General features: G+C 40.6%; 3 protein-coding genes across 3 annotated transcripts in view; all 3 read right to left on the reverse strand.

Moving 5' to 3' along the window:
* Window positions 1-606: 606 nt before the first annotated feature.
* Window positions 607-3,708, reverse strand: LOC103371605 (nuclear transport factor 2-like). Its single transcript, XM_008300980.1, has 5 exons — window positions 3,628-3,708; window positions 1,642-1,762; window positions 1,418-1,489; window positions 1,099-1,197; window positions 607-932 (listed from the first exon to the last, which is right to left on the reverse strand). Exons 2-5 carry the CDS (start codon window positions 1,744-1,746, stop codon window positions 816-818), a joined length of 393 nt encoding a protein of 130 aa, XP_008299202.1. The 5' UTR covers window positions 1,747-1,762; window positions 3,628-3,708; the 3' UTR covers window positions 607-815.
* Window positions 3,709-4,789: 1,081 nt separating this feature from the next.
* Window positions 4,790-8,763, reverse strand: bloc1s4 (biogenesis of lysosomal organelles complex-1, subunit 4, cappuccino). Its single transcript, XM_008300969.1, has 5 exons — window positions 8,417-8,763; window positions 7,193-7,264; window positions 6,983-7,084; window positions 5,487-5,621; window positions 4,790-5,354 (listed from the first exon to the last, which is right to left on the reverse strand). Exons 1-5 carry the CDS (start codon window positions 8,732-8,734, stop codon window positions 5,256-5,258), a joined length of 726 nt encoding a protein of 241 aa, XP_008299191.1. The 5' UTR covers window positions 8,735-8,763; the 3' UTR covers window positions 4,790-5,255.
* Window positions 8,764-12,353: 3,590 nt separating this feature from the next.
* Window positions 12,354-19,750, reverse strand: part of pard6gb (par-6 family cell polarity regulator gamma b) — a 35,446-nt gene continuing 28,049 nt past the window's right edge. Inside the window, exon 3 of the mRNA XM_008301030.1 lies at window positions 12,354-13,987. Coding sequence (XP_008299252.1) covers window positions 12,900-13,987 — 1,088 coding nt within the window. The 3' untranslated portion in view covers window positions 12,354-12,899. The remainder of the gene's footprint in view (window positions 13,988-19,750) is intronic.

Consider the following 19,750-nt stretch of genomic DNA (forward strand, 5'->3'; position numbering starts at 1 on the left):
GCCACTTTATGGACTGCAGCTGTTACAAAACTGCTTACAAAAGCGTGTTACCGAAAGACGGGCATGTCCACACTTGTACCAGATTACTTTAACATTTACTCAATAACTAAATACAAATTAGACCTTTATTATTATTATTATTATTATCATTATTATTATTATTATACACTGAAATCTTGTTCTTGCACAGTACTATATAATCTTTACTCTTGCTCTTACACCATACAATTAATATTTCTTTTTTTAATTCTATTTTTTGTAATGACTTTGTGCCCTATTTTTGTTGTATGCTGTATATAATCTGGGCTACCTAATTTTAGTAACAGTAAATGCTTCAGCAGTCTGTTAATCTTTGCTTCCAAAGCACCCTACAATGCATTTCTCATTCATCCATTCACACACACTGACACACAGATGGTGGTCATGTGATTACATAATTCCATGTACATGTAATCAATCCCTACCCATCACTGACTGACTTCACAGGCTCTCAGCTACAGCTTGCTCACTTCACTTGCGCTATTAGTTATCATCGTTTATACAGCCTTCGTCATGCGGCGTACAACAACCGCAGTTATTTGGCAGAGGAAGAAAAGACAACAGTAGTCCAGAGTCATAAATTCTTTAGTTGGATAGGAATGTGATTTGGCAAATGACATATCTACTACAAAAAAAAAAAAAGCATGCTTAATGATGTGTTGTAAACATGGAGGAACTTTACATACAATTCCCTGTTTTCAAATTTGTCTACAGTATAAATTCAAAGCTGGACCTCAATGTGTGTGAGCCAGTAAACCCAGATATTTATTTTTTTTTTACACTGGTATGTTGTGTATTCCCAACCGAAACACATCATTTGTGCACGCCCACGCACAGTTTTGGGACTTCAGCATAAACACTTGATGGAAGGCCATTGGTGGATCATCATCTACCTGTTGCAGAAAGAAATAACCGATATATTAATCATGAAAAAAAACAACAGCTAAAATGGCAGAAATACACATAAATCACAAAAGCACTAGAAAGAGACAGCTGATGGTGGCATGTCTGTGGATCAAGTGCACACTCGGGGTAATCAGGTAAATTTTACAAGCTTACCTGTAGCTGTCCAAACACCATGATGAGGATACAACTGTCTATTGTTGGTTGGAAGTCTTGTTCTGTGATAATGTGCTTAATACGCTTGAAAGGCAGGTTCTGTGAATTAGAAACAGTATTTTTATTGGCATGTACAGCAGTATCTTGGAAAAACAATCATGTGGCATTGGTATTGTAAAAGAAAATAAAGAGGGGGGTTGTTTAAAGCAAAGCAATAAAATATGATCTCCCTGATGAGGTTTAGAAATACAGGAAAAAGAACAGAAAAAAGTCAGTTTCTTTGTGAATTCTGGTTAACATCAACCAGCTAAAAACTTACTGCTAGCTTGCCAGTGATGGCTTCTCTTCCTTGAAAAGGTGATCCTTCCCATGTCAAACAGGCCTCAGGAGCCTAAGAAAAAGAATGGGTTTTTTTTGTTTTTGTTTTTTTTTTTTTTACATCAAATGCATGCACAATCATTTTATCATGCATCACAGTATTTACAACAGAGCTGATGCTGCTGTAAACAGGCAATAACTAAACGGACACTTCACAGTGCTTACATATAGGTTCCCAAGTCCCATCCTGTTGGTATTGTCAAACTGGTTATAATATTCCTGGACAAAGCCCTCTCCGATCTTTTGCCATATTTCTTTCTCACACGCCATATGTGAAGCTTTGAATCTGTAAAAGAAGAGTCTGTTAGTCAGTTATTGTGGTTTATTAAACGTACATCTATGAACACAGTCTCTAAAAAGAGCTTTCTGTAAACATAAAGTGACCATTTAAAAAAAATCTTAATTTCAAGCTATGTCTAAGTCTGTTGTGCTGTAACTTAACTTACTGAGCATCCCCCAACACTGACACTGTCTGTCGTGTTCCTACATTTAATCAATTTACACTCACTGGTCTCTTATTAGGTACACACTTGAAATGTAATGCAATCAAATACAACAGCTCCACCATAAATGTTACTTTTGCAAAGCTTCACCAGTTTCAGTTGAACACAAAAATGTGAATAAAAAGGTGGTAGTGTGGTCAGCTGCATTACATTTTCAAAGTGTTCCTCATATTTTGTCCGCTCCACTAACATAAATGAGATGTTACAAAATCCTGAATTTCATGGCAATACATGACCACCACCCACTACAACTTCAATAGGAAACACTAAGTAAAATTATCAACTTTTCAAGTAAGACAACAAAAGCTAAACATGTAGAAGCTTTGCAAAAGCCAATTTTTATGGCATAACTGTTTTGGATTTGACTGGATTGCATTACAGTGCACAGCTGTACTTATTAAAGTGGCCAGCAAGAGTAGCACAGGTAAGGACGACAATGTGGTAATTTCTGAATTCAATTATAAGACAAACTCAGTAATGCGTTTTATTTTTTGTTCGTGCTCTCAAATGCACAAAAAGTTCTCTTTTGGAGAGACCATCTGATGCTTTAAAGTTGAACTCTGCCTCTTATGTGAATACACAGCTGAAAAAAAAACAACACATGGTCAGTGTTGTGCCAAAAAGTGATGGTCTGTCAAAACTGAAACACACTTCATGCTAAAGCTGTATGGCCTTGTTCAATTAATTTATTTAATGTATTTACTTAATGTGGAATAAAATGGCATTCTATTAGTTTATATACATCTACAGCTGCTTTTATCTGCTTCATCATTATCTGTACATAAGTTAATATTTGTGGTCATCATAAAGGTTTGTCTCTGTGAAGCTTTAACATTTCTTGCTACTGAATTCTTGCGTCCAAAAGCAAAGTTTGCAGTTTACAGGGTAACCAGGCCTGACATTTAGGATGATTACAGGCAATACTACGGTTTCCAAAAGTTTTTTTCGTTAGTTTGAACTATAATTAACATGATGTTTTATATATAACATACAGAAATGATCTCTTTTGCAATTATCCTATTGGTTATAATGCTTAAAACATGATCCCAATGAATGAAACCAAGTTGTTAGGATCCATTCATATCATTTCAGTCTCAATGTAGAGGTTCAAATCACTTATTGACAGGTGGCAAACTTAAAACTGGCCCTTTAAAGCTATTTTAACCGGTAAAAACAACTGGATCGGTTACAATGTAAGGGAGAGCAGGGAAAACAATGCAGCTTAATCTGTTTTTGACAGTTTCAGCTCTTTTAAGTGGTGCTTTAAGTGCAGTGATAACAAAATATAATAGAAAAAACAAGTTTAGCAGTGCTTTCTGCAGCGTTATCACTTCTGTTAACGTGACTCTATGGAGATTTAGGTCTATTAGATCGTAGATAAGGTATTAAAGGTTGTAGAAATTAGCTGTGATCAACAGAACATCAAACTAAACTGTTCCGGCTCTTCCGACACAGACGCCATTAGTTGACCAGTGGCCCATCTTACAGCTAACGGTGCACCTACAGCGTTTTTCCGGCAGAGTTTTCAACTTTTTGTTTCTAGTTTACTTTCATAAAAAGTCGTCTCGTTAAAGACGTGAGAAAACGGCCGTCCTTTAAAAGCACTTAACTCACACATTTTTACCGTGTTCGTTCATTTTTAGCTTACTTTTCCCAGCAGTAGATGTTCCAGCGTGGAGACAAATCAAACAGAGGCTGGTGGAGTTCCCGCTTCCTCCGAGTTGTCACTAACTTATGACGTCGCTGAAAAACTGACCAATGAGGTGCCACGATGTTAATGTGCCCTGTGGTCTGCCTCTCAGGCGCTCTTCCTGCTCCCACCAGTCCCAAAAACCCATCTACAGCTACACATTTAGAGGCAATTTCCATAAAATAATCAATTAATGCCTCAAAATGGCTTACAGGTAACCCTACATTGCTACCTCCTGCTAGCAGCTTGAGCACACCAGCTCCCCTGAAACTCTGCACGCTACTAAAATAATACATATTTGAACCAGAGATCCATTCAAACAACAATTATGATACAGAAAACCCAACCCCTTGCAATTAGGTTCATTACATATGAAAGCTCTGAAAGTCAGAATCTGTATTTTTGATACTGTAATCGACATACTGCAATTTTAAGGTTGAAATGTTCAGCCATGGTGTTGACTGCTTATTTCTCTTATATGTCCTCCAGCACATACGAAAAACATCATATGAACATGTTAACAAAATAAACAAGTAAACAACAAGTAAACAACAATCATTTAATTTCAGTGCAACTAAATCATAATGACGTATGCAACAAAGAACTTGTCTCAAATAAATTTTAATGATTACTTTAAAAACGTAAACCAAAGTGAACAATGAAATATTTTCAACAACTATTTTGGCAAATAATCAATCAAATAATCAATCATAGCTGCACCCATATTGACTAAACCTTGTTGGAAGGGTAAGGGCCACGTCACATCATCTGTAAAGTACAGTTTTCTCCCAAGGATGAGATCCAAAGTTCCTCCAGTTACTGTTTAAAAACTATAGCACAGCTTCATCCCTGGCGCAAAGCCTTTTATTCATAAGATAGTGTGGTTTGTGAAACTAAAACAACTCATCTATAGTGTGCTTTTTTTCCCTAAAAGGTGCCGTCAAAGATGTCGCCCCACGTCGGTGAGGCGACTGCCATCCGAAGCCGGTGAGATAAGGCTAGAAATAAAGTGAGCATTTTGAAATGGAAGACAACAAGAGCTTAACTGGATAAGGTCGATATTGCTTGGGGACAGTGATGAGAGATATAGAAATACGGATCGGTTCATAACAGCGTGCAGGTCTTTACAAACACCAACAGGAATGTAATTCATAAAAAGAGCTGGGTTAATTCTTCATGTATTACATCTAAAGATCTTTACAGCTTCTCATAACGTACCTTCTTTACAGTGTCCTATTGGCAAGGGGGATGACTCTGTACTCCTGACTGGTCACTAACCTAACATCTGACATAGTTTTCATCACAATTAGTGAAAACAAAATTGACAGAAAGACCCATTTAGGCACTTTTAAAATCATTTTGCTACAGTTCAGTGCTTGTTGCTGCCAGGAAACACCCCCCAAAAAACGCTGAATGTCTCCACGCACTCGACTTCCAGTGACTTGTTCAGAAAGGCTACTATTGCTTTGTTGAGGCCACTGCACCAACAGATCCTCTTGCAAAGGATGGCAGTAAAAGTTGTCTATACAGCTTCACCCAACAGGCCTCTGAGGTTAGAACCAAGTTGTTTTCAATGTTCTAGTGCGTCACTGCTCTGGCTGTGATGTGAAATAATCATCTGTCCGGAACACGCTGGGTATCTCTTGACGCTGATGTGGTGCTGGTCTTCTTGGGCTGGCCGGTTTCTGTGAGTGAACAGAACACACATTAAACCCGACTCACAACATCAAACTCACAATTTTATGTTTTTAAAGTACCAATAAAGCAAACATACAGTGTAAAACTACAAATTCACGACTGCACAAATGGGCTCTTACATTTAGGAATCCTGGAACACTCATTGTGCGCAGCATCTTCTTGAAAGCACTCGGTAGCGTTCCCAGTTCTCCCTCTGCCTGTGTGACCTGCTCCTCCATCGCGCTGACGTTGGCGCCCACCATCTTTACAAAGGCCTGCAGGGACACCAGAATGATGTGGCAAAAACACTGAGAAAAATCAAGATTCTTTGCACAGTTACATTGGACATTCAGTTTCAGCAAAAATAACACCACGCAAATATGAAAAGAAGTTTCAAAAGGCTATTCAGGCACTTGTTTACTGGCAGGCAGACAGAAGAGTGAACTAACTCAAGGTAAATAACAGATGGCAAAAAATAAATAAATAAAAACCTGAAAAAATATACAGAAAAAGATTTCTAAAATTAAATTTGCAAATGCACCAAGAGAGCCCTGTAAAAGAGGAACTAGGGTTGCCCCGGTAGCTCAACCGGACAAGACGGCGACCCACAAACAGGGGCTATAGTCCCCGACACAGCGGTTGTGGGATTGACTCCTGACCGCTATCATTTAGTGCAGGTCTTTCCCCTTTCTTCTTCCCCCTTTCCTGTCTCTGATAAAATAAAGGCAACAGCCAAAAGGAAAAGTAACTCTAAAAGAGGAACTGGATCTCTGTAAGTCAACAGAGGCTTACAGAAATAGGAAATGAACAAAAAATGGACTTGCCAGCCACAACATGAAAACCTCTGACAGGTTTTAGGCTGAGTGAACAGGACTTTCTTGAAGTTGATGAAGCAGGAAAAATGGGCAAGCAAAAGAATTTAAGTGACTTCGACATGGGTCATATTTCATGGCTTGATGACTGAATCAGAGCATCTTCGAAGCTGAAGGTTTTGCAGGTTGTTCCTGGTACGCAGTGGTTAGTATAAACCAAACATGGTCCAAGGAAGGACAACAAGTGAGGCAGTGACAGAGTCATTTGCACACTGATGCATGCGGGGACTGAAGGCTGATCTGTGTCACCTGATCACTTGTAAATATGTCTTCTTTTACGTCATGAGGATGGCCTGTTGTGTGCGCAGTTTGCTTGGGGAAAAGATGGCAGCAGGATGCTCTATGTAAAAAGGCGAGCTGGTAGAGGCAGTGTGATGCTCTGGGGAATGTCTGCTGGGAAACCTTAGGTTGTGGCATTTATGTGGATGTTACTTTGACTTGTACCACATACTTAAACACTGTTCTACACCACATACATCCCTTCGTGGCAACGGTATTCCCTGATGCGAGTTGCATCTTCCAGCAGGTTAATGTTCCCTGCCACACTGCAAACTTTGTTCAGGAAAGGGTTGAGGAACATGATAAAGAGTTCAAGATGGTGACCTGGCCTCTAAATTCCTAAGATCTCAATCTGACTGAGCATCTGTGGGATGTGCCGGAAGTGCCTGCAGTTGACTTTAGCCAAAGGACGCTTTTCACTGGATCAAGTGTTCAGCATTAAAGCAGCAAATTATAATTGACATATGACAGTATCAACCGCTTACCTCTAACTTATCGATTCTTCTGTATATTTGTCTCATTTCATCTGACTTCTGCTGGATTTGAGGTAGGTTTTCATTAACTATCTGGGAGGTATCGTTACGGATCTGGACACAAAACACAAAAGAATGCAAGAGTCAATTTAAGCACATAGTTCAAATTGTGACACATACAGTGCATAATGTGCCACAGTTTCATAACATGACTTAGCTTACCATATCCAGCATTCCAACAAACTCGTCTACTCTTGTCAGCATTTCCTCCAAGCTCTTCTCCAAGCACAGAATCTAAAATAAAAATTGTTACAAGACAAGGTAAAATGTCACACCTGTATAAACTTTAGAGGAAAATATAGCTACTGATTATGAGTCTACTAGGGTTGAGTGATTTAGGGAAAATATCTAATTTAGATTTTTCTGACAAATATTGTGATTAGATTTGTAGTAAAAAATTTTACAGGCAAGCTTCAATTTAATATTCACTGTGTAGTAGATTTAAAACATGTGATGGAGCATCGCCACATGAGATATTATCACAAAAGTGTGACTGTCACACAAGGAGGGTGGTGTGATTTTGTAAAACCATTGACATAACAGTTCAAAACTCTGCGGCATGTGTGCAACAACCCTTGGAGTTCCACTCTACTCTAATGGAATAAAACTGAATTATGGTATTAGTTACACGGTATTCATATATTCTATAAATATTTCTTAGTTTTACATATCTGAAAAAATGCCTGGATTTGGTACACTTATTATTAATTCACTTACAACACTTGCTTTCTCATTAAATCTCATTATCATTATTTAAAAAGTCTGCACCAAAACATCTGGCCAAATTTCCAGTATGTGGAAACCTACTTGGAGATAAAACTCGACTCTGATTCTAATCCTATGATGCAGCTTTTGCAATTTACCAATTTCCATATTGTCCAGGGCCAACTGAGCGCCAGCTGTGTGACAGTTTCTGTGCTTCATATTCAGCCCCACATACCAGATCAAGCTGCTATTCACTGCCTATAAGTTGTGTCAGGGATAATCACAGGGTCAACACACAGGGGCCTTTTGTCTTCCTACTGAGTAAACTGGCTTTCTCAGCCTCTCCATAAACTGGATGGCATCACGCATATCCACTTAATGTCCACTCTGGAGTGACAGAGGCGGTCAAACATGTCAGCAGCTACAAATGCAGACAAATGTCTAGACAGGATGAAGCCAAGTGGTCCTTTGTGGAGTTCTCTGACTGACTAGACTGGTTGTAAATAAATCGGCAGTTCATTCAGATTGTCTAGACAACTTTATTCTGGGGTCAAAGTTAGAGTGTGACACCTGAATTCTACATGTAAACTGTGAGTGGATGCGAACTATAATGCAGCAGAGCAGCTAAAAACAAAGAGCTAACTTAGCTAACGTGTCTGGCTCTCAGCTAACGGCACCAACCTCCTCTCCGGCGGTCGCCCTGATGTAGGAAGAGTAACCGAAGGCGGCGTGTCGCAGGACTTCGTCGTCCTCCTCCGGGTCGTGCTGCTCGGTCGCACCGGGCTCCGCCGCGTCGTTGAGGCTCGGGCTCTGGGGGATAACGTTAGCCGCGGCTCCGAAGCTGGGGCTCTGCGACACGGTGCCGCTGCTGAGGATTTCGCTCACCATGGACAGACTGCTCGCGCTCTGGGACACGATGCCGCTGTCTCTGCTGATCTCTGCGCTGGACTCCTCCAGAGGAGACAGCAGGCCCACCCTGTCAATCCGGTGATGGTCCATGTCGACCGTCTTTCTGCTCCACTGCTGTGTTTTGCTCTGTCAACTGACTGGATCACGTGTGTTGCTCAGTGGACGGCGGCTCGTTAGGGTCAAAACTAAGGCGGCCGCTAAAAACTCTGTCGACTATTTTACCGATTAGTCGATTAATGTAAACTGTATATTTTCTTCTAAAAAAAAAAGCATTGTAATGCATTGTAAGTCTTCTCTCTTCATATTTTGTAAAGCAAATATGTCTTTGTGTAATGCAGCACACCATGAAATGTAAAAAAAAAAAAAAATCACATGTTGAAGCGCAAAACTTTAGAGGCAAACTACCAACATGATTGTAGGATTTAATATGTAAGTCACTCGTGCAACTTCAAACAGTAATCCAAGTTTCCATAAACCCCTTAGCAAGGTGAAAAATCTGAGTCTCTATATTAACTCTTTATGGGGCAAGTGACCATATTTGGTAACTTCCTTGGACGTTCAATATGTCCGCCCTGGGCCTCTCCTCCAGGTTGAAGGACCATGTGCACTTTGATTTAGTTTTTATATTTGTGCCAATATCACTTCAAAGAATGTCACTAAACTAATATTCCAGGGACTTTATAAACACTTTGTTGCTGGTTGAACTCCACTTTAATTTATTTTTGCAGATTAGTGCCACTAATACCACCACCCCAAGAAAAATGTGACTAAATGAACTTGCCAAGCCCTTTATAAATACTTGGTTACTGATTGTGTAAGCATCTTTACCTCAAACTGAAATGTTTAAAGTCACAAAAGTAAAAATATCTTGAAATATCCTTCAATAACCCCCAAGGGTTTAAATTTTCATTTTCCAAGTATTTCATTTCCCTATAAAGGGTTAAACAAAGTACAACATGTACACGGTGGATATCTTATAAGCACAGACCAAATGTTTCTCCTTATTTTGTCTTTTCACTCTGACTTCAATGCAACTTGAGCTTATGGAAAATTATGTCATCTTAGTGAGCCGAGTTTCAGTCACCATTTGATCCTAGTTGTGTTGTCTGACAACAGCAACAGAAAAATATGAAAATGAGAATGGGTTTACTATCCTCTTTATTAAAATGCAGTATATGTGAGCACAGGAGCGAACAGGTGTGAAGGATTTCTGTGCTAAATGGTACCTGTGTGTTTTCTCCTCAAGTGCTTGTGGACTGTACTGGTGCTGCTGTGGTTTGCTACCAAAACTTTGGTCTGATTTAATTCACACTTAAATAAATCAGACTTGGTTGTTGCTGCCACTGTGTAAAGCTGTAGTGCTGACCAATGACTAAAGCCGAAAATGAATGATGTCATGAATTACATAGTGATATTAAATAAAACATATTTTATAAAGAATTAAAGTTAAAAAAAAAACCTGTAGTAGTGAACAACAATGGGATTAAACTTTAAATTTTTACTCTTCTTAGTCCACTTAAAGCTAAAAAATGTGCATAACTGAATTGAAAGCCAAAACAAAACATGTTTCCTAACTGCAAGCAAATCAAATACAAAAAAAAAAAAAATAAATCACAAGCACGCTGATAATAATCTACAATATAGATGTATTTAACATAATCAGGCTTTTGTAAAGACTTACTGTGAATGGATGGACACGATAGTCGTTCATTAAAGATATTTATCAGTATATAAGTTACTTTCAGTCAGAAAAGATTATGTTCCTGATAGTTTGGGAAAAGTTCACTTTAGAAGTCACATGGTTGAAATGTTGGCTTCCTCTTCCAAATAAAAAACATCAAGGGCTTTAGCAATGAAATATGGAGTTCCTATCAGTTGTGAAATGTAACTGTCAATATTCTCAGATTTCAAAACCTACCATGTAATTGCAATCTGGGCCAGCAGAGGGCAGCCAGAATTACTGGATCACAAGAGCAGGCTGCATGATTTCAATTGACTGCAGGGGTTTTTAAAGCTCTGAAGTTCTATGTTAAAAGCCACATCATTCATCATACAACATTTTAATGAAAATGGTTAGTTTTCAAGCAGAGTCATCCAAAACTGGAGTTGGTTTTATCCTGGGGGCAAATCAGGTTTTCTACTTATTTTACCTCCAGCTGTTCTTGTTTTAGTCGACTCATTTGTTTTAAACTTTAAATTTTCATATTATTCCTAAAGGGTTTATTATTTTGGTGATTTTACCTTTTAATATTTGTAGGGTCATACTTATCCAAGTTTCTTCATTTCAAATTTATTTGGTTGTATTGGAACTGAGGCCTCCATAACTGGGTGTATTCTGAGTTTAAATAAAGGCTAAGGGAAAGTACATTTATTTGGAGAGGAGAGGAAGTAATAAATCCTCCTTAATACAAAATATACATTCACTATACAAGTGAAAGAATCACGGGTGGCCTTAAAATGGTTGCCTCTAGATATTTTTGCACAATATAAAGTGACTGTCCCCTCAGCTTTGAGCACCTGAATCCCAAAATTATCAGCTGAACATTTGTGTCTCATGTGAGAAAGAGAGTTCTAACTAACTCTAGCTGATAAAATAACACTAATAGAGAGGATTGATTGTGTGAAAGTTAGGATTTTCCCACTGAAGCCACAAACTGTAGGTTGGCAGTAAAGGCTCGCTGGGTGTCAAAGATCTATTAGCTGTTTGAGCAGCAGTGTGGCATCCCGAGTAAACACAGCAGACAAACATTCATTAGCAGAGAGGTGAAAGAAGTTTGCTGCTGATGGAGGGTCACCGACACCAGACAAAGCTGCATTCCTGCCGCAGGTGGATACGCTGACTGTAGCCAAAAGCTAAACGATAATAAAGACTGGTTGTGCCTGAGAAAAGGAATTCAACCTTCGGATCGTCTTCACTTTGTGATGTCTAGAGCAAATTATTTTGTGAAACTTGACCTTAATGTCTTACCCTTCCTTTCTACAGGCAAAGGGCTTGTTGCTTTAACTGTTAGATTTACATCACTGGAAGGAGACTAAAGTGACACCCTGACTAAACACCCTTATTGCTCCTTATCAATTGTTGGTCTTTAAATAGTCACCATATTATTTTGCTAATATGAAACTATCATTTACTTTATTGGCACCATGATAACAAGTTCCAGAAATGGACAGGACAACAAAGCCACACCCCTTTCTCAGTATTTTGTGGTTATAAATTCCTGGTTTACCGATGTTGCTGTTGAAGAATCTCGAAGGTCGGCCTCTTCGATGATTCCTTAAATTGTCAGCCGTGAGTCACGAGATGAGCTTCTGACTTTTGCTTTCGAGTTGGTGAAACCAAAATTTGATGTCGTGCGATGCTTTATATATTTTTCCACCTAAAACCCGGTCATCAAGCTGAGCTAAACATGCAGCTGTTGGGGAGAAAACGCCTTTTGTGCTACATAATTTTGGTGAAACAAAGTAAATTAAAGAACACTTACGCACCGAACGACTGGGACTATGTGATGAAATTAGAGATTTAAAACGAGACCAGACTAGACTTTGATTTATCTCAGTCTCATCTACCAGTATCTTCTGTTATTCATATCCTTTCAAGTTAATAAATATGCGAGCTGAGCAGCAGATGTAATTATATAAATGCAGAACTGATGGTTTACAAAATTACACAATCCCCTCCAATAAACGTCAAACCAAAGCATCACATTTCTAGTTTGCATAGTTGTGAGACAGAATAATTTATTGAAACAGATACAAGGATTTGATCACAATCATCAATGCATAAAAGACCTATTAAAAAAAAACAAAAAAAAAAACATACTCTAAACAGCTTTTATCAGAATATAAGAAATATAGATTTACTCTTTAAAAACATCCATAAGCAACCCCAAGTTGGTCCCAGTAATAAGAATGAAAAGGATCTTAATAAAAAGTGGTCACTAAGAAACAATATCAGGCTGTAGGTACATTCAGAACTCTAGGATACAGTGGACTTGCCTAAAAACAGTTATTCGTTCTGATGCTTATTACAAAACATACAAATCTTTTTTTCATGTAAGACAAAGAGGACTTTTAAAAAATACAAGAATTATATACATTTTTCCATGTTTGCAACTTCCTATTATCAGTTATGTCAAACAAACAGAAGTTACACATTTAGTATCTGACAAAACACGCGTGCTCGTATTTATCTGGCCGGCTGTTCCAGTTCAGTCTCTGAGCGGTTGGGTCGTTTGTGTCTCTGCGTTTGTAAGTATTATAGGGTGATGACGGTGCCGTCCTCCTCCACCCCTCCTCTGGGGAGCGCGAGACTGTGCCGTGGGTCCGTTTTCAGCGAGCTGAGGATTTTGTGCAGGCTGCCGTTGCTGTGGCGGAGGGCTGGGTTGCTGCTGTGATGCGGCGGCTGTACGTGGTGATGACTGTGCTGCGACTGTTGGTTGTGCTGAAGGTTCAGGTCTCTGTGGAGCTGGTAGCTGAGGCTGCTGTGCTGGTGGTGGTGGTGATGGTGATGGTGGTGGTGGGAACCTCCGTTGAGACTCGGCTGAGAGTGGAAGGAGGCGGTGGAGACCACCGATGACGGACGCGTGGGAGGGCTCGGAGGCGCTGCGGGGCCTGAAGCTGTTGTCGGAGCCTGCTGGTGCGTGCGGGACACATTGGACGCCAGGGACGCATTGGACCTCTGCGACGGCCGCTTGAGGCTGCTCTCAATGACGATGTCCGCCTCCTCGTCGCTCTCCAGGTCGTCTTGGTAACCGTGTGCCCCAGAGGACACCACCCCCGCCGAGGCCACCGACAAACTCGGGTAACCGGTGGACCCGCTGCTGTCAGACGACTGGCCTGAGCTGCCGGAGATCCTGCTGCTGCGGACCACGTTGTTGCGCTGGTTCACCGGCTTGACAGTCACGATCAGGTTGTGACTGTTGGCGATCATCATATCTGTAACCTGATCCAAGGACTTTCCCGTCACCTCAATGCCGTTCACCTCCAGCACCTCGTCATTAACCGCCAGCAGCCCGGTGCTCTCCGCCAACCCTCCGGGCACCAGCCGAGATATGAAGATGCCCGGGACCTTCTCCAAACCGTGAGGCGTCACCCGCACACTGGTGCCGTCTCGGATGTAGAAGCCCAGGGGTTTGTCCGAGCCGTGGCGATACAGCCGGACGCGGCGGTGAGATTCGGGTAGGATGTCCACGTCGATGATGGAGGAGACCGGCCGGAAGTCCTGCGGCATGCCGATGCGGATGTGGGGACGCTTGCGGTTGACATCGTTGTTGCGCAGCGCGACCACCGCCTTCTTCTTACGAGTTATTGTGTTGGTGCCAAAGTTAGCATAGTCGACCTCTTCTGCAAAGAAAAAGAGGAGACAGAAAAACACAAAGAGTTAAAATTAAAGTATTTAGGGCTTCATCACTCTTAATATGCAGGTAACACAGGTTTAAAACTTTATCACGTGTATTATCCTCAGTGTTAAAAGGCACAAAAAGTTTGAAAGAGGAGATTTTGGAAAGCTAAAAAACAAACGTTTCTACACTAGAGCTACAAAACCTGTACATGATCTCTCCAGTATTCATCACATCTTTAATTCAAACCACCTGCCTCACAAAGGACCAAAGAACCTGTGTTCAAACAGCGCACAGATGTGGTTAAGAAGAACTTTTCTGTCAAAGACCTGCTCATCATTTATACAGCTTTCAGTTTTATGGTTAAAGAAGCCATAAACAAGGCTGGAGCGCTGATTAGGCAAGAAAGAAGTCAACATTTTAAGAATGATAAATGAGAGAAATGACACTCGAACATGTCGACTTGATTCGCTATTACCGAGAAGTTGCGAGCGTACACGTTTGCGTGAACTGCTGAGTGTGCACAGCATTCCTGTGCTGACAGAGGTGACCCACCCTTCTGCTACCAGGCAGCAGCTGTAAGGATTCCCAGTTTGCATTTCTGCACCCAGATACACAGGCACATACACGTACTATCCTTCATACTAACACAGAACTCGGCATGAAACACTGACATGCTCATCACGCTCTTTACAGCCAATTAAAAGCCACAAGTGACCTCAAAGGAACACAATGTGGAAAGAATGAGCTCGGAGGGACGATAAGTGGGATAATCTCAGTTAAAGCAGGATGTTTCCTGCCATATACCAAGAGCAATGAATGAAACAATGAAAGCCTTCATGGCGGACTAGATCAGCTTCAAATTGCATAACAGCTACTGCTAAACACGCTCGTGCACTTCGATGAAGGGAAAAAGTAAAGATGAAAAGTTGAGCACACTCTGAGGTGTCACACTTAATAAAAAATGACTCAACGCATTAATCGAGTTGTGTTTCTGGCACAAACACGGTGCGAGTTAGAGAGAAAAAAAAACTGTGCTGCACGGAGAATAAATAACTTGATAGCTCTCTAATCTTCCCTTCTCAGGCAGACAGGAAATCTGGACACAGTGAAGCTCGATGTGACAGGAAGCAGAGGTCCCCAGGCGGGAGCATCAGCTCCTGCACTTCCATGACAATGACTCATGTTTTCCCTTCTGTTTGGGACACCTATTTTGAAAAATGAAATTGCTGTGTGTGTGTTGGGGAGCTGTGCATTGGTAGGTGAGCACATGGCCATTTTTTTTTTTTTTTCCTTTTGGCCTCGTCTTCAAACAAGTGAAATAAATTTGGAGTCTCAGAGCAGAGCCAGCTGGCTAGTGTGGACGTCTGCCATACAGCTCCTTATGCAGTGCTGACTCATCATTAATATACGTTTTCTCCCTCCTCCTCCCCTACTTCCTCTTCCCTGAGCAAACTGTTGACTAAGCAATGGCATGTTTTAGTAAAGAATAAAACAGGTACGGAGGGTCTCTTGCTGTCAGGTGAGAAGCTTGCGGGAGTCGGCGTAGCCATCGACCACACGGGGAACTGGCGAAGACTTGAGAAACATTATAAAAAAAACGAAGGATAAATGATTGCTGGTGAAACAGTCGATTGACGTCTCCTGGCTCGGCATAAAGTAACGCTGTCAAGCTCTCGTAGATTCAGTCCAAGCTGCTGTGCCAAAAAGGTCCCGATAATGAAATGGCATTTGCTTTTAAATTCTAAAGAAAAAAATAAAAAACAAGCCCTTTTTTTCTGAATATCATCAAACTTAAAAGTGCACCATATTCTTAGTTTTTCTGTGCATGTTGTGGCAGAAGCTGATTTGATTGAATCCAGACAAGGCATTTGCTACAGGGCTGGAATTTCTGCCACAAGTGCAAGTCTGCCTGATGGGAACCATATTGGAGGGGATTGCAGCAGAGTCTCATTACAGGTTTTTTTTTCTTCTTCTTCTTTTTTTTGGTGCAACACCCTCCTTCCACACCCTCACCTCAGTCAGAAACCATCGACACACCACATCACCGGGGTATACGGCAGGACAAATGCTCATTCAAGTCCCAAATCCAATGTGTGCAGCTATAACTGTGTGTCTTTTTGTGTGTAATGTTTCACAGCTGTTCTGCAAAACCCCCGTAAGAAGCATATGTTGGTGTAATTTGTTTTAAGAAACCTACAAATACAAAAAAAGGGTGTGTCTGATATATCCTGGGGCAATAGCTGAGGAGGAAAGAGTTTAGCTGAGCGGAGGTTTGGGACAAAGTGCTCATTACACTTGTTACAATCCTCACATTAAAGGGTCCATGTGTCAACTTTGCCCCAGTGATTTCCTCTATTTTTAGGAATTTAATTACCGACGTTAAAAGATCTACTTGTCTCCCCTCCTTCTCGGTCTAAAAGCAACACCAGGAAACTAAAAGAAGTTAAAAAAAGCGAGCATAAACATTGCACAAGCCCAGCGCCATCCAGCTTGATACAATCACACAACTCTATTAAAGGCTTAGATTTCATGCGCCTTTTCCAGCTAACTGCCAAACATCAAGAAATGTCACATGGCTTGATGAAAGAATGTGAGCGAAGTAAGTAAGTAGGACGGCGTTTAACAACAGCAAAAAACAGCCGCAGGTGAAGCAGGTTCGCTCTGAACTGCCACTCACGCTCGGTGAACCCTGGAGTCATTTTATGTCTAAAGAAAACAGAAATCCTACACATCAACGTTTAAGTGCACTACAGGCATAAAAAAAAAATTAAGCAATTATTGGAACAGTCAACTGACAGAAAACTAATTGGCATCTACTTATTCCAGCTCCTCCATTATGAGAATTTCTTCTTTATTGTCTTTAGCAAAAGCAAATCGCAAAGCAAAAAGCAACATCAAAATCTTCCAGTTACCATAAACTCTGGACTATAAGTCACTACTTTTTTCACACGCTTTGAACACTGCGGCTTAAACAGTGATGCGTCTAATTTATGGATTTTTACGATTTTTACGAATGTGCCTCGAGACTAAAGTGACATTGAGAGCGACAACGAAAGAGAGACTGAGGAAGTGTGTGACGAAGTAATTCTGAAGCTGTTCAAATCCGACACTGAAGAAGACGACTTTAGTGGTTTTAGTGCAGGAGGAAGATGAAGATAGTGATCAATGACTTTTCCTGGTAGGCGACTGTATTTCTTATTTTCTTAACCAGCCGTGTTACAGGCACTGTTCGGAAAAAAAGCATTTACGTATTTGTGTATGTTACCACTTTGTATTTAGTTAAAAGTTTAAAAAAATCTTTCTGTGTAAATATCTCATGTTACAACGTGGACACCTGCAGCTTATAGACAAGTGCGGCCTGTATATGTACAAACCTGGTTTTCTTTTTAAAAATTGTGGGTGTGGCTTATAGTCAGGTGCGCTCAATAGTCTGTAATTTACGGTAATTTAAAAGACATATTATCACAAAAAAACACATAAACAAAAAAATGTAAACAAATAACACATGCTAAAATTACACCATTTATCAGAGCCAGAAACTGTAAAGACTAATTTTCAACTTTCCGATGGTCCTTGAACTGGACTTTTTGTTTTGTTGGGAAAATCATGATATTTCATCCATATCACTTTCTGCTACTAGTCTCATTTAGAATTCCAGCAAAAAACAAAACGTTTTAAGCAGAATCTGCAAAAAAACATAACCTAGAAGCCATTAGTCATTAGTGACTCGGCTGAACTGCAGGCTGTGTTTATGTAGAGCAGGTAGCAGACAAATACAGAAACAAATGAATATAAAAGTGTACAATGTTTTTAGTATGTTCAGCCACTGTTTTTCCTCCAAATATTTGTAACATCCGTTGGCACTTGGAAAAACATTGTACACACTGATGACAAGTTTTTCCATTTTTGTAAACTAAAAATTCTAAGACATTCCCTTTTTTTTCTCTTTTATGATTGATGGCATTCTAACTTTGTCATACTGCACAAAATATATTTTTGAGTTCTCTACTTCTAGCCATGGTTGTGCTGTCAATAGAGGTGCAGGACTTTATACTACAGTAAAAAAAAGTTGCCCACATTGAGTAAAAATGGGACAAAAAAAACACCAAGAAACTCTGTGGGGTTCAAAGAGTTAAGTGTCTTTGGGTTTCAGATGAAACGAGGCCTTTGAGGACATCACTTTGGGCTCTGGGAAGCCGTGATTACCATTTTTCATCAAGATAATAATCAGCAGATGAGCTGATGAAAATAATTGTAAGCTGCTGGACGAGGATGACATGCGATGACAGTTTTTGGAGATGCCAAACAAATTAAGATGTCGAGTCGGAGGAGCAGACTGTAGCTGTGTGTCTGTCTGCAGGCCTCGGGTATTATATCATAGGCCAGTGCATTCATCAGAGAGAAAAGGCTTCTTCCTTTGTAAAGCTAAACACTAAAGTGCACCAAAAAAAAACATCCCAAACACACTGTGATAGAAACTGTGTGTCTCGTGGTGAACTTGCATGCTTTTCTTTTGCAGAGTTTTAACTTAATGCGGCTGCAGCTGAAGATAAAGCGAGAAGATTACCCTTCTGTCTAAAGTGCAGATGAAACAGGACTTCTTTCTTCAACCAATCTCAAGACGCTAAATGAGGATGAACTATCAGGTGTCACGGCTTTCTAGTTCTAACTGCCAAGTGTGGGAGGGAGCACGTTCCAGCCGATCACACAATAGTTATTGTAACAGCTCCTGACAAACCTAATCCCTGCTGCACTAGAGCATGATGGGTAAGCCGACGCGAACCCGCCGATCAGCGACTGCATCTACACAACACCTCCGAACTGAAGCCCGTTACAAGTTTGTTTCTTGTTCCCATTAGCTCTTACTCAGTGTTTCCACTGTTTATCTATTGATCACAGTATGGAACATAGAATAACAGTGTAGAGATACACAAATCCAGAAACGCTCACTCTGTGTATGTGTAGTAAGCAGCAGCTGTTTGCATTTACTCTAAACCTTCACTTTCTTCTAAACCTAAGGTCAGGGAATTCCACTAAAAAAAATAAAAAATCCAGCCAGCTAATAGTGAGGCTAAATGCTGACAGAGATGGAAAGAACATTCGCTCGCTTAAACATCTGAGGTAAAGAGCATCAGCGAGGGGGAACACGAGAGCTCCGACACAGCTCGGTGGATAAAGAGGATCAGAAATTCACAGCGGGATTTCGGTGTTTTTACAGCACTGTAAACCTCAATTCAAAGCAATCATGAAAAGTTGTTGCTTTTAGGGATACTGGAGCTAAAACCACATGAAAGCCAGGCAGCACCACCTAGCGTGGCTCGGAGCAGGTCAAAGGGCGAGGTCGGAGGTGGAGACACGGCTTCTGCATTCTGCTCTCACACTCTGACACTCGAGGAATGCGCTGGTTAATGTAGTTGGCGATATCGCCCAACCGGAGCAAGATCTGCTTAACTTCAGCGCAGGCGTTGGCTGCTTTGACCCAAATCGACGGACTATTTCAAGCTCGCAATAATACAGTTTAAGTAACGTGATCCATCAGTGGCGTATTGTTAATCTCGCTCTCAGTTTTTAATGAGAACTACATGAATCCTTGTGGTGCAAAAAAAAAAAAAACCAGGCCAATGAGAAGCTTGTTAGCAAACTGGTTCTCAGTTGCTATTAAATGCCCCATGCTGTTTTTAAGCTTAGAAAGCCTTGGAAAGAAAAAAAAAAAGAGGAAAAATAGTCTTTGTTCCACTGCGGCCCACCTCTAGTGAACCAAAGC

Source organism: Stegastes partitus, unplaced genomic scaffold (genome assembly GCF_000690725.1).
Source record: "Stegastes partitus isolate 25-593 unplaced genomic scaffold, Stegastes_partitus-1.0.2 Scaffold34, whole genome shotgun sequence".
Classification (NCBI taxonomy): domain Eukaryota; kingdom Metazoa; phylum Chordata; class Actinopteri; family Pomacentridae; genus Stegastes; species Stegastes partitus.

Excerpts from the sequence above, each read along its gene's own strand:
- LOC103371605 (XM_008300980.1), bottom strand. The coding sequence starts at position 1,746 with ATGGCGTGTGAGAAAGAAATATGGCAAAAGATCGGAGAGGGCTTTGTC. Across the intron at positions 1,490-1,641 it reads TGGGACTTGGGAACCTATAT|GCTCCTGAGGCCTGTTTGAC; the intron begins GTAAGCACTGTG and ends TCTTTTTCTTAG. Across the intron at positions 933-1,098 it reads TGGTGTTTGGACAGCTACAG|GTAGATGATGATCCACCAAT; the intron begins GTAAGCTTGTAA and ends TTTCTGCAACAG.
- bloc1s4 (XM_008300969.1), bottom strand. The coding sequence starts at position 8,734 with ATGGACCATCACCGGATTGACAGGGTGGGCCTGCTGTCTCCTCTGGAG. Across the intron at positions 7,085-7,192 it reads TTGTTGGAATGCTGGATATG|ATCCGTAACGATACCTCCCA; the intron begins GTAAGCTAAGTC and ends TTTTGTGTCCAG. Across the intron at positions 5,622-6,982 it reads GAAGAATCGATAAGTTAGAG|GCCTTTGTAAAGATGGTGGG; the intron begins GTAAGCGGTTGA and ends GTGTCCCTGCAG.